At 42.0% G+C, this 14,483-nt stretch overlaps 2 protein-coding genes across 3 annotated transcripts in view; one reads left to right on the top strand and one right to left on the bottom strand.

The window, feature by feature from the left end:
* lclat1 (lysocardiolipin acyltransferase 1) overlaps positions 1 to 14,483 on the top strand; it is a 290,110-nt gene that overhangs the window by 58,726 nt on the left and 216,901 nt on the right. The gene's annotated exons all lie outside the window — the stretch shown is intronic.
* The window catches only part of stxbp6 (syntaxin binding protein 6 (amisyn)), a 54,772-nt gene that overhangs the window by 33,963 nt on the left and 6,326 nt on the right, over positions 1 to 14,483 (bottom strand). For both annotated transcript variants that reach the window (XM_079369200.1, XM_079369201.1), the window contains exon 2: positions 10,853 to 11,072. In XM_079369200.1, the coding sequence (XP_079225326.1) occupies positions 10,853 to 11,006 (154 nt within the window). In that variant the 5' untranslated portion in view covers positions 11,007 to 11,072. The remainder of the gene's footprint in view (positions 1 to 10,852; positions 11,073 to 14,483) is intronic.

The raw sequence follows: 14,483 nt of genomic DNA, 5'->3' as shown, positions 1-14,483 counted from the left end.
GTGTGACACAAACAGGAAACTGATGAGGAAACTGTGCTCTGAGAATCATGGATCTATCTGAGCGCAGACACGGCCTCAGGAGAGGCTGACAGTTTATAAAGGACCTGCATGAAATTGATCAGCTCCTTTGGCTCAGGCGGATATTTTATTTATGCTGCACTTGAGGTACTGAACACCTTTCTGGCCGTCAGAAGAATTGTAAATCATCTGCAACATTTCCCTGGAGATCATACCTCATAAAAAGAGGACTGTGGTGTGGATAATAGAAAAGTGCAAATGAACTGTATTCACCTATTAATATGAAACTTAATGTTCAGTAGTGAAATAAAGTCAATGGTCTCGAGCTTTTAAAACACTTTTCTATTTTCTTCAGACTACACCCTGATGGATACTCCGCTGACAAAGCAGCGGGAGCAAATCAGGGTTAGAAGTTTGCCCAAAGACACGTCAGGCATGTTGCTGCAGGAGCTGGGGATCGAACCCCAGACCTTCTGGATGAGAAACGACAACTCTACGAACTGAGCCACTTTCCAAACACTCTTTGAAATACATTTTCTTTCCTTTATAAATAAATGGCAAACTGGCCCCTTGAGCTCCTCTCTCTATTTTTTTGATGCATATTTTACTCACTCTTTAATTATTGTTTTGATGAATATTGTTTTCTACACTTATATTTCTCTCTCTCTCTCTGCATTGTCATTATATTACTGCCTCTCACTATCTGTTAATTTTAGTCACTGACCACATACTGTATGTTCCTGGCATCTCCTGAGCTCTCGTATCTTATAGGTTCCTCAGGATGTGTTAGAAGCCCAGCCACCACCCGCCTGTCTCTGCCCCACAACCATCGCTAGGAATGCAAGGAATACAAAAGGAGTTATCCTCCCTGCATCTTTTCTTAACTCACAGTCAGCTCTTTTATCTGCTCTTTTGTAAAGCGTCTCGAGACAACTGTCATAAATTGGTGCTACACAAGTAATGATTGATTGAGTTCCAAGGCCTTTTACTTTATGGCAACATATACACAAAGAGATATCTTTCTCATCTCTTTCCCCATAACAAGTCATTCATGACTCAGGTTACATTTTCCAGCTTCCACTTTCCATTTCAAACTCTCCTTCTTTCCAGTAAAGACTATCAGAGGTCAGCACCCTTGAGATCTTTCCCTCCCCTTCTCCACCTACATGTCTGTCTCCTTCATCGTCCAGAGCTCCGTCCACTTCTACATTCTGTACAGTGTAGTCATCCCACTCGCTGGAAGATGTTATTTGTATTTAATTTTTATTTTTTTTGTCAAACAGTCTTTTATGAAGAGCAGACTCTCAGAGGAACCGTCAAGTGAACAGATTTACTGGATGCACCTGTAGTTTAAAATGAGGGAGACGAAGCCAAACTCAAATGTGTCTCTGTTGCATAACAACACATCTTTTAACTCTTTCCATCAAAACGGCTAAAGATACAAAGCAGTCACTGAAATAAAAATGTTATTGAATCCGTAGTTATTAAAGAATTAGTTCATGTGAAGTACAAATCAAACCAAAAAACTCATAAAAGTGTGCTGATCATTTCAATCTGCTGAACAGAGTGTGAAAATATGCCATCTGGCAGCATTTGAGCCACATGCTTCAATACAAATAGATGCTTTTTGCAGATGTACGTTTTGTCAGCCATCGATGATATATTGATGATAAATCTGAGGAATGAAGCCAGGAGAATTGTGCAGTGTCACTTTTCCAGCCAACAGACGCTTTGCTACGTCCCTGTGCTCTGATTTGCGTCCAACAGAGAGCTGTTTCAATGTTTGGAATACATCAATGTGTGAACTCACATCTAACAACACAACCATTTTCAATGTGTTGGGCCTGTCACATTGAAAGCATTTCTGGTCATTTCACTGTGACTCTCACTCAACACCAGTTCTTCCTTTATTCCATTTTCCATTAACTCTTCAAAAACCTTCAAAAACACTTTTACAGCAGACAATAGAAGTCACCCTCTACGATAACGATGCTTTAAAACAAACAAGGGGCCCAATCAAGGACGCTTGAGTCACTGCAAACAAACTCAAACAGAGACGGGTAAATGAACAACGTGAGGACTTGTAAAGACAGATGACACTGACTACTCAGGAGAAGGAACGCTGCGATTTAACGTTCTCATGTGAACTACTGCCACCAAATGCGTCACGGTTGGTCAGCAAAATCACACACTGTGTCTTAAACCTGAAAGATTCCAACTCAGGGCGTATTTACAATGAATGTCAAAACACACTCAAACAAACTGGAGATTAATTCTGAACAAATATTTGTCTCGATTGTACTCAAATCCACAGAATCAATGAGTCCTGTTTGTTCAGGTTCTGCTTAAAGAACGGAGAAACAAGGGAAAGAAGTGGACAGCAGGATGATGCACAGAGGTTCCATCCTGCAAGCATGTCCGGGGTGGACAGAAGAGACATGTTAGACAAGAAGCACGATAACACATCGGCTGTAACTTCATTATTGGGATGGTAGAAGTCTGCCTCTCCACAGCTGCATGAGAAAAGATGTTTTCGCAGAAGTGTTAGCTCGGAGCCGCAAAGAGGATCCAGGGATGTCGGGATTGATGGGCTGAAGACATCTCAAGAGGGTTAAAGACACGATCCATGAGTGCCTGGCTGGGCTTGAAATCAAAGTCAAACAACTTATTATATCATTTTTAACACAATAATCAAATAAATAGCTATAATCGAGTTTGATCTTGTGTAAGACTTGCAAAGAATAAATGACAAAAATCAAAACCACAGGACCCAGACAGAAGACAAATATTCACTCTGTTTATCTGGAAATGTCTCCAACTAAAGGAGGACTGCTTTGAATGCCTGGGGAAATGAATGTGTAAAATGTGTAGACATGACAATACTCTGGCAGGATGTTTAGTATTCATCAGGTAATGTCAATAAAATATTTGTTTTTACTTTAAATATTTTAGAGATAGATTTATTCAGCTGGATTAATAGAGTAAAGAGTCGTTCTTGGTTGGGTAACAACAGTTGGTTATTTATGTTCTTCTGTGACAAATCTCCTTCTTATGATACAGCAGTGCAGCCCGTTCACCAAACACAGTGGACAGACCGCTGGGCGAAACATGGTAAGCAATTAGATAAAAAGGTCCCACATAGTGAACTTGGATTATTTATGGTTTTGTCATACATTGTCAAAAGCACAACATCTGGCTGAAGGGAATATAATCTGATCATGCATTGTCAGATATTTCCAACTTCTCGCAGGAAAACAACGGCTGAGAGCATCGCAGGGATGAGATTTCCCAGGTACACGGGGAATTGTGTTGACAAGGTTGTCCCTCTATTAGAGAGCCAACAAATGTGGTAAGAGTACAAAATATCAGAAACATGTGTGGTGCGCTCTACTTTTTTTGAATAATTACATCCTCAGTGATCACCTCATCTCCCCGGGCCCTTCCATTACAGTCGTGTGCCATCAACACTTTCACAACACCAGTACACAAAACAAGACGGCCACGCCTCGCTCTATTTTTGACAAGCTGGATCTGTGCCCCACACATGGAATAAATGACGGACATTTCCATGTTACAGTCAAGAAAATAAAATATTCACATTTCAAGCCTCCATTTCACCTTTGAAATAGAAAGTGTGATGAAAATTAATCCAACTCAAACAAGCATGCACATACACACAACTCCCCTTGAGACTGGCTACATTAAGATAAATTCAGGGATAAAGGGATAGGCTTACTGCTTCAAAACACAAACAGTAAACAAAAGAAGATGAGAAGCTTTTAACCACAAATAACTCCCTGAAGAAAACATTGCACCCCAGGAATGCGACGTGCAAACAGAATCTCTCTCTCTCTCCCCCCCCCCAGGTCCTTTGTTTCATCTCTTTTATTTCCATCTTCTACCGTATCCTGGGTTTCTCTGGCGTACGCAGGAACCCTCCTGTTCCAAACAGTGTCCCAATGCAGGAGAGGAGCTGCACCCAAAGCAACCATTCAGTGGCTAAAGCGTTTGTGAGAGCCGAGTCTTCCAAACCACCGACCAAGTGTCGCCTGCACCACACCGATCATCAGATTCCTGCTCCAACAAACACACTTTTGTTTGTGTAGAAAAATAAAAAGACTCAAAATTGTAGGTTTTTTCCAAGTCTTGTTTGGATAAGTATGTAGACTGAGCGGGACACTGAGGGGTGGAGGAGGGGCTACAGGGGGGGTGGAGGATAGACAGGGTTGGCATTGGTACAGCAGAGAGAGCTGTCAGAATCTCTGGGGCATGAACTGATTTCTCTACATACACAGAAACCGACACCACCAACTCTCTGCAGACTGGATGAAATATGCTGGGCATCTCTCGACAAGTATGCACAACAGCACACACACACACACACACACACACCACAGCCCACCTGCTGAGCATCTGAGCCTTTCATCTATCCCACTACACCTGCTGCGGGTGTGTACGTGGGGGGGGGGGGGGGGGAGGATAACACATTCACAGGATAACACCAGCTTCTCCAGGTATTTCATGTTTTTACAGTTAGTTTGCATCACTCACATTTGTTTTCTGTTTTTAGTGTATTCATAAAAATAAATTAAATGCCAGTTTGAAGACACTGTAACTGACTTATAATTCTTTTGAATTGAAGCACTGAAGCCTTTCCCAAGACTTTAAGAAGCGCCATCCAAGAAGAGATTGGAGGAGAGGGGTTTGGGGTATTTAAGGGAGGATGGACATGATAAGTGAGGGCAAGTATGAGAAGACAGTGCATGTGTTAAAGAGTGGTGTGTCATGGATGAGGTGTGCTTCAGCAACAAACTAATGAGTATAGATAAAGACTGCCATAGCAAACTGACACAGAGAGATATTTGTAACAAATGGCAAACATGCGAATGAACGCGCACACACACACACACACACACACACACACACACACACACACACACACACACACACACACACACACACACACACACACACACACACACACACACACACACACACACACACACACACACACACACACACACACACACACACACACACACACACACACACACACACACACACACACACACCTTAACAAGGACTGTGGTAACATACTTCACGATAGAACACAGACCACCCATGCCCGGCTGAACCCCATTAGCAAATTGTCCAGCAGGCTCCCGGAAATGTTTGTTTAAGTCCTATTAGTTAGATTCAGCAGCTAAGATGAAGCTAACTTTTGACAAGACAGACAGACAGACAGACAGACAGACAGACAGACAGACAGACAGACAGACAGACAGACAGACAGACAGACAGACAGACAGACAGACAGACAGACAGACAGACAGACAGACATTAACGTGAGACATTGGTGTAGTTTGTAACCCTGCATTTCATTCCTATTGTACATTTTTCCCTCAAACAGAAAGATTTTGAACAACCTCACAGATCATTTTAAATAAGTACATAAATATGTATCTGTGGGCTAGAATTGGTAGAAACATCTACCATCTGATATGCATCCATTTTTAAAACAAAAAGTCAGACTGACGCTTTTTTTTTGGACTGAGTAACCGAGGTCATAACTGATCTAACTTTTTAAATTGGCCTGAGAATTATTAATATAGCAGTGAGCCGCAGGATCTGCTTGCCCATACTTACAACCATGTGATCAATAGCTACAAGTTTGCCCGATGATGAATAGGCATGAAGCTGAAAGTGCAACACACAGACCAATCCGCTAACTACATGAAGTAGATGAAGTGCTTTTTCTTCGACGGAAAGAGAGAGATGTCTGTTCCTCCAACAAACTGAGCTCGTTGATGACACGTGAATGAGAAATAGTAAAATATGGTCAAAATGGTATTACAAATGACATAAATCACTTGCTCCAATTAAAGTATATCATATGTAATGTTTATTATGCAACCGAGGAGTAAAAAAAGGGGGGGGGGCAAAAATTGGTGCGTTTGTGCGAGAGCGGGGGAGAGAGAGAGGGTGCACAAGAGTTGTTTGCCATGAGGCTTAAGACCCACATAAACCGCTCATCTAATTAATACAAGGTTGACGGAGGTTTGGTTGAGATTGCAGTTTCAATATGGCGCCCGCCATCAAAAGGACTGTGAAAGCACTGTAGAAACCAATGATCACTCCTTTCAATCACACAAAGAGAGCGACACAAGCAAACACTACATATGAGCTTTTAGCCTCACATACGTGAGTCACAGCCTACACACAACATTATTCATGTATGTCAGCCCACAAAACAACATGCCTGCATAAACTCATAGCACATGAATTCACCCGTAAACAGGGGTGCCCACACGCCTCCCACATGTGAATTCACAGTTTAACAACATGCATTCATGAGGTTTAAATATATCCTGTACCAGTGCATTGCTTTCACTTCTGTAACCATTCATGTCGGTGGAACAAGCACAATGTGCATCTATAATGAAATGTAAAAAATCCATGAAAGCCAAATGATTTCACAGTTTCAGACCTTTAAACATTACGCTTCCTCTACACATTAAAGCATGTGATAACTTGGACAAAGGTATGTGAAAAATAAATTCAATGATATAGTGGCAAAAGGCTAATCAAGTTTACAACAAGGTGCTGAAAATAATCAGAATTGGAAAGAAAGAAAATATGTTTTCCTCCCGAATCAATCAAAGAAATGATACCATGTAGACTACTAAAGCTGCAGAGAAGCCTCACAGTGTCTCACGTCTCTCCTACCAAACATTCTGTGGGCGGTCCAGTGTTTGCAGCCCTGAGTCCAGCAGTAAAGGCACCACATGGAACCCAGTGATCAAAGGGAAAGCTTTCTATCCAACTCACACCCTGTTGAACTTCTGGCTCCACTCCAACACACTCCTACGTCATCAAGACCCCTGATGTTGCTGTGAAAGTGTTATCATATGTTCCTGTGTGCAGTAACATTGTTTTTTCTTTGTTTAAGATCAAAGACATCTTAGAAATCACAGCCCCGACACAGGCAAGGCTACAACTGGTCAAAGAGGTGAGGTAGAGCCAGAGCACAGACGCAGAGCGTTTAGCTTTGGACCACATTTGGAACTGAACTCAAATCTGGCAAAAAAAAAAAACATTTTTTGAATGTTTCTCCTTATATATTGAAGAATTCACAATACTCTTTCCTTTTTTCTTTCATTCTTTTAAAACTGCAGGGGGCAGTGTGAAAACAACACTTAACAAAACAATAATAAATGTTCTTTACAAAGGAAATAACACCGAGGGTTCAAGTGTGTTTATGTCCAGCATACGTGTTGTTTTAATCAGAGTCTAAGAGAGTAATGTATCTTTCTATAAGAGTCTTCGGGTCTCATCTGATCAGTGACCGTTTATATGGCTGTTGCACATGTAAATTTAAGCTAACATTTTGCTTCATGTTACTCCGAGGGTGGTTCGAGCTAACGCTAGCGTACGTTTGCTAGCACACACACACACACACCACAGTAACTGACTGATTTGATAAATATAAGCTTATGGATGCTAACTTTAGCAACAATTTAACCATAACTGTAGCTCCAGTGAGAAGTTCTGCGGGGTTTTGTCAGGTGGTCGTTCAATAAAAAGGTGTCCAGGTTCATTTCTTACACGACAGGTGACTGATCAAGCGATGCGTTTCATTGTTTGTTTACAGACAGATCAAGGGATAGCCACAGGCTGAATATTTGATATCATTAAAATAAATGAAAATGACAAGTAATAAAAACTTTTGGCCGTGTCGAAATGACAGCGAAGTCTGACACAAGCTCCGGTGAGGAGACACTTCAAAACAAAACAGACAGTTAACAATATTACTTTGATCTTAATTCGGCACCAAGAACAACCTACTTGTCTTTTTTTAAATTAACCAAACACTTAAAGAATGTGGGAGTTTTGTTTGTTGCTATGTAGATATTCCATGTTTCTTCCATACGACTCATTTCAAGATTTCACAAGGCACACCATGTGAGCCAGACCATGTGCTTTTTTTCTGAATACACAGTTAATTCTGAAACAAGAAAACACTGGCATCTGTCCAGGCCTTGTTCTTCCACTCATAGATGTAGCTCTCCACCGAAGACAAAAAGCTTTTTTTTAACAAACGTCTATTTCAAAGACTCAGACTCGCCCACACTTAAAGAGAGCCCTTCAACTAACTGCCTTGGTTTCAGGGTCGAGTGCATAATATTCATCTTACACGGCTGTGAAAGCATCGCTTTGTTCTGATGATAAGAACTTAACAACAGTCGATCAAATTGCTGGTAATTTTTTGTACAAGTCTGATCTCATGGCAGTATGACAGCATATGATTCTGGAGCAACAGTAAAGGCCTGTTGTGTCATGTTGGCACCCTGCTCATCTAAAGAACAAAAGTGCCAACGGCTGTCTCTATAAAGCCACTTATTCTGCAGGCTCCCTTTCGCTGTGAGATACCACAGGTTACATAACCCTGCCACTGTATGGCCCTTAGGACTCCACTAACTGCTACTGTAGCCATGAGACTGTCAGCAAACCCCTTCCCCCTCCCTTATATACACACACAGTGCTTTGACATATCTATACACATACCAAACACTCAAAGTCACACACACACCAGTCTTGTATCTCCAGTTAGCTTGGAGGCGCTCCATGGTGCAACAGTGCAAGCACAGGAGCACACACACTCACACAAGCACACACACACAGACACACAAAACTCCTAACAATGCTTGAATGGTTTAAAGAAATGTCACATGATAAGCTGAAGTGAATAACAGAGCTTGCCTTCACTACTCCCACATGCCACACAAAACAGCAGCTCAGTATAGCGCAGCCAGCTGAAAACACTTAACAGGATGACCCAGGCAGGAGACGCATTCTGTATATGGAGTCATGTAAGTAGTAGAGAGGCCAGACAACTAAACTGGAACTGTCTTAATTTGTTTAAACTGCAAATTCTTTTCAAATATACCAAATAATGGATTGAAGTTTTGCCTTCCTTTAAAATTCCCACTTACATCATCCGTGGACAACAAGTGCAGATTCACCTGTTCAGCTTGGTTATATAAAAAGTAAACAGACTTTAATATCCCACAGTCTAACATTACAAGTACCAAATTGAAAAACGGAGATACCTTTAAGCCATGATAGAAATTGTCAATAGGAAAACCTCCTCATCCTTTGAGCACATTTGGAGCCAACCTGTCTTGCTCAAACCGAATGATGCAGAGATCAGAGGTCTAAATCCTGCACTGATAGCAGCTTTGAGCCACTTTAAATTGGCTACCCTTCAAATCCTCCCCTCAGATATGAGGCTAACCCTGCCTCAGAAGTTCCATCCCTCTGTCCTGGTTAGACCAAGACACACATACACACATTGAAACACAACCTGCCCAGATATTTTGTCAGCTTTGCAGGTTTGTAGTTTAAGCAGTTTGATGCAGATGATGAATCAACGGCATTCTGAAGAAGTAATTGATATTTTAGTTGATTTCAATACGATTAATTGTTTGTTTTAAATGCAGAATTTTGAACCATTATAAAATGGTCAACGTTTCACGGAGGCCAGAAATGAGGAGAAAGAGATGGAAGAGAACATCCTCGACCAGGCACAAACCACTGACGTTGCAGTTCATGGTCGATGCCTCTCAGGCTGATGAGAGCTGATTTAAACTTGTCAAATGAGTGAATTTAAGGCTTTGATGTTTCAAATCACCTGAAGTTTGAGATGAATTTCAGTACGTGCATTGTTGGTTGTAGTAACTTGCAGACATTTCTAAAAGAACATTTTTATATGTCCACTCTCCAACACGGCGTCATCAACAGGTTTTCTCTGTTCACACATCAATGTCACTGTACTCTCTACAGTTAGAAGTTAATTTAGCTTATTCCTTTAAGGTAATGGTAAAAAGCCAATACAAAGACTCATGTCTTTGTATGTCAAGGTCATTGATTAATGGTCATCCACTTCAAACCACTGTGAGATCTATCCATAGAATCCGTAGTATCCCGTTGTAATCCTTACTGAAACATGCTTTGGAACATGCATAGATAATTCATGACTTTCCCTGCAGCCTGGCTCTTCAGTGGCTTCGATATATTTCCGAACAGCAGCCCTCAAAAGGGCCACAGAGGTGAAGGCTCAGGACGTGACGAGACTGGCATCAGATCAACCAACAGTCATTTTCACATCGAAGGAGAAACGGCTCATCATTAACCCTTCAGAATAAAGACAGTGTCCTTTTTTCTGAAATCTTCATTTGAGTAACATGTCCAACATAACAAAACATAGAAGCTCGGCGTTGAATAGTGAAACAACTGGAGATGAATCTAAGTCACCGTTTAGCTACTTTGACCTTTTAGGGATGTGACCGGCTGCTAAAGCGGGGTTTAAATTAATACACACTCAAACTGGGAGGATTCTGAAATGTCATTGATCTTCATAAACTGTTTTGCTGGCACTGAGATTAATAGACTGCAGCTATTCTCCTCATGAATAATATGCTTGGCGTATTCAATTAGCCAGCAATATCTCATCTTATGTTCACACTGAAAGACAAAATGATTTAAAGCTCCTTTTTTGGTAAAACAATTATTTCTCGTCAGCGTAAATCTAATCTGCTTAAAGAGCGTTGACCTAAACGCAGCAGTAAATTGATTATCGTGACATCTTTGTTGCAGAAGAAACGTAAACAGGCTCATCAATATGACCATTAGCAGGAGAATGAAAGGAGACGTATAGTAATGTGATTTTGGATGCAAAACTGCATGACAGACTGCCAACAGAAAAGCAGGTCAAAGGCGTCCAGCTAAAATGCAAAGATTAAAAGAGAGAAGAGACGTTCATGTTGGCTCTGACCTGAGACACAGATGAAGGTCATATAGTCTCCCTGACCACCAGTGGCCAGGAAGGGGATCTTCTTCTTGGTTCTCCGCTTCACCTGCACCGCTGCAAGCATCTTCTCATCATGGGGGATGAAGACCTCCTTGTTGATGGCGGACTTGGCACTCATGTCTGAAGTCGGCAGGAGTTCTCAGCTGACGACGATTCAAGTGGAGAGGAGCAGATCCGACCTTCACTGAAGGAGGAAATGAGAGAAAGGGGCAAATGAGATAAATCAGAGAAGAGGGACGAGGCGTACCAGGTGAGAGGTCTCTCGTGAATAATAGTCTCTATCCAATAACAAGCTCTATCTTCAGCGTAATGAAGAAGTCTGTATAAAAATGAGACAGAGAGAGAAGGTTTTATCAAGAACAGGACAATGATTTGAACGTGTAATATCACACGTCATTTCCAAACGCAATATCTCATTGTTGTGTTGCAAAAACTTTCTTCCGGTGCAAAAACAACTTTTTGTTGGTGCATAGATCGAAGTGTCCGATAAATTACTCCACGACCATGCCAGATACCATGAGAGCAGTGGCTCATGTAACATAAAGGGCCCTGTTTCGTAATGGCACACCCAACCAGCGTGAGCTGTACTGAGTACTACCATCTGGAATGTTACTGACACTGAGGTCCACTCTGCCTGTGAGTGTTGCACAGCACACAGGTAGGAGGGGAAAATTGTTGGATGGACATTGGAAGATGAGACAGAGAGAGAGAGAGACAGAGAGAGAGAGAGACAGAGAGAGAGAGAAGTAGGTATTTTTGGAAATAAAAAAACTCAACAAAGCAGATGTCTGGTTTCCTGCTCCAGTCGTCGCCTAACCCAAACTTTAACATCCATCTTGTTACTTCTTCTTAAAAAAAAAAAATCTCTGCTCTAGAGGGACGTAGAATAATGTGTTTTTTGTTACTTGGTGAATTTGCTGATGTGTAACTACGGTTAAATTGACATGAAATGAGCAGGAGAAATCACGCCATGGGGAAAGGTTGAACGGGAACAGCTTAAGTTTACAGAGCGCTCACGACCTCCGCCTCAGGCCACTCACTCTCCTCCGTCTTCAGCACACACAACCAATCTGGATTTATACACCCTCCACTGGACACAGTGTATGGCACGTTCAAATAATGACAGAGTTTGAATGCTTGCGTCGTCATGCGTCTCCACGCTCCGTCCCTCGAAATGCATCGCCAATGTTCTCCTTGGAAGTGGTGCCACTCGCAAGGGATGAAATGACTTCAAGCTGATAAGTCTCAGAACAGCAATCATGTTCACTTTTTATTATTACAAGCCAACTTCAAGTTGTTATATTATTTCTTGGTGACTTGGAATATACCACCAGAGAGAGACAGAATAGAATCCGATGGTGTCGGGGAAATCTGTGCTAAGCTAGTCAAACTGTGTTTAAACAGAGGATGCATTAACATAGAAGAAGGTGAGTTATGATCTCCTGACGTTGAATGAAGTTTCATCCTTTTCTCAGCCGTGCACAGCTCACAACCACATACCTCAAAGGCTACCGTGACAAGGCAAACTATCCATCAGTCTGAACCAAACAAGGAATTACTCCGCTGCAAAGCCGAGCCAGCCAGACAGCAAAACAATGCCTTCATCAGACCGACGCGCTAATAAACAACAAAGCACAAAGTGGTTTCCTTACAGTGGCAGCAAGATTTCAAAGCAGCTGACGAGAAGCACGTGGAGTCAAAGTTTCATTCACTGATGATTATACAATCAGATCCTGCAGCAGTAAAAGGTTTACATGAGCAGTAAAAAGTGCTAAAGCCAACGTCTCCACCTACCAAAGAACTCGACGGCAGTACAATGAAAAAGCTTGGACAGAATACAGTGTCAAGAATTAGCTCTGCAGTGAGCTCTTCTTTCTTGAACCGAGTACCGATGCAAAACCCGTTTAATGCTGCATCATGTGGTGAAGGCGGTCTTGTCGCACAAACCAATACGTTGTTACCTTTTCCTGTCATGGTTTACACGTTCATGTTCAAACAGAAGAGACTAATCTAATTGAGGTAAAAAAAAAAAAACAATCACTTGTTGAATCCCAACCCATATTTGAACCAATGCCACACATTTTTGCATGCTATCCATTAGCTGAACATCAAAACAGCGATTTGGGGAAATCGATCTTTTGTCACCAAGCACGTAAGCAATGTTTGAATATTTTGTTACACCCCAACGCGGACGTGTTCACATCAGATTAGAGTCTCGTCGACTTGGCCATCTCTTTATCTCTTCACTTCCTCTGCACACCCTCCTTCTCTTTTAGCGATGCAAAACTTCACAGTAAACAAATTCCTGGGCCAAGACTTTGTGGTGAGTAATTAGAGAGGCTAATGAATAAGCCTTCCTTTGGAATCTAGAAGATCAACCAACATCCAAACATGTGGGCTACAGAGTAAATCTTTCAGGCTTATTTAAAAATTCAACAGCCTTGATCTCGAGCCCTTCACTTTTCAAATCATGTCCTGCTGTCTTGTCTGTGTTTATTATAGGAGAGGGATCCGACGCAGTGGGATCCGACCCGTCATTTTATCAGTAATGAGAAACGACGAAAGAGGCTGAATTCTTACCCTCTCTTTTCTCAATGGTAGGTGTTCCATTAGTATAATCTTCATCTCTCCTCCCTATGCAACCATGTAAGACAGTGCGTGGTGACTGAATGGTTGAGCGACACAAAGAGAGAGAGTGAGTGTGGTGAAGCAGAAGAGAGCAGGAAACTTGTGTATACTGCATGTAAGAGAATATTTTGTGGGCTTCTTCTTAACATTTAAGGTTCGAGGCAGCGGCCCGGCTAAAGGCAACAGCCAGAAATACAAAATTAAAAAGGGTCGGCAAATCTCGAGTCCATGTTAAGCCTGAAGTCTTTAAGGGACAAGAATAAGTCAAGTCACGCTTGTGTGCAGCTTTGGCATGACTCAAGTCCGAGTCTGAAACTTGAGTTTGAAGACAATGGTTACTCTATTCTGAAAAGCATTTCATACTAACTAGCTGAGGGGTAAATTCATCGCACAATTGCGAGCTCATCATACCACGCACTAACCAACCTACACATGTGCGTAAGACTGTCCACATCTGTATTCATACTGAAATAAATTTAGCCCTTCCTCCTGAGTATTTCTGAAAAGTCTCTTCCCTTCTGAATTACTGGACGACGCGGGGAAGAAAACAAAAACGGAAAGCCAGCGTTCTTTGTGCAAAAGTCAAAGGTCTTATTGTTGTGTTGTCAAAAATAAACCCAGTGGAGTTTCTCTCCGTGCTCACTCTATAATCCCCTGGCATCTCTGGATTCCCTCCTCTCCTGCTTCCTCAAGTTGTAGAGGCTACCCATATCTCCCCGCAAGCTGTCACCAGGCGAAGGGGGGGGGCACATCTCCCCTCATGTGGCCCACTGAAGCATGACAGGAGGGAGGGATGAGGGGAAGGGGCGATGCAGGGAAGAAAACAAGACGGATGAAGACGAGGCTGAATGGAACCTCAAGGCAGTGAAATGTTGCCAGCTCCTATGCATGGCTTCTGGTTTGACTTCGAGCAGTCTTATGCAATGCTCACAGTGCGAGGCTGAGCGCTTCAAAAAGGAGCCAAGGA

The sequence above is a fragment of the Symphodus melops genome (genome assembly GCF_947650265.1).
Source record: "Symphodus melops genome assembly, chromosome: 19".
Taxonomy (NCBI): Eukaryota; Metazoa; Chordata; class Actinopteri; order Labriformes; family Labridae; genus Symphodus; species Symphodus melops.
Note: the sequence above shows the minus strand (reverse complement) of the source record. Positions and strands in the feature narration are given on the sequence as shown.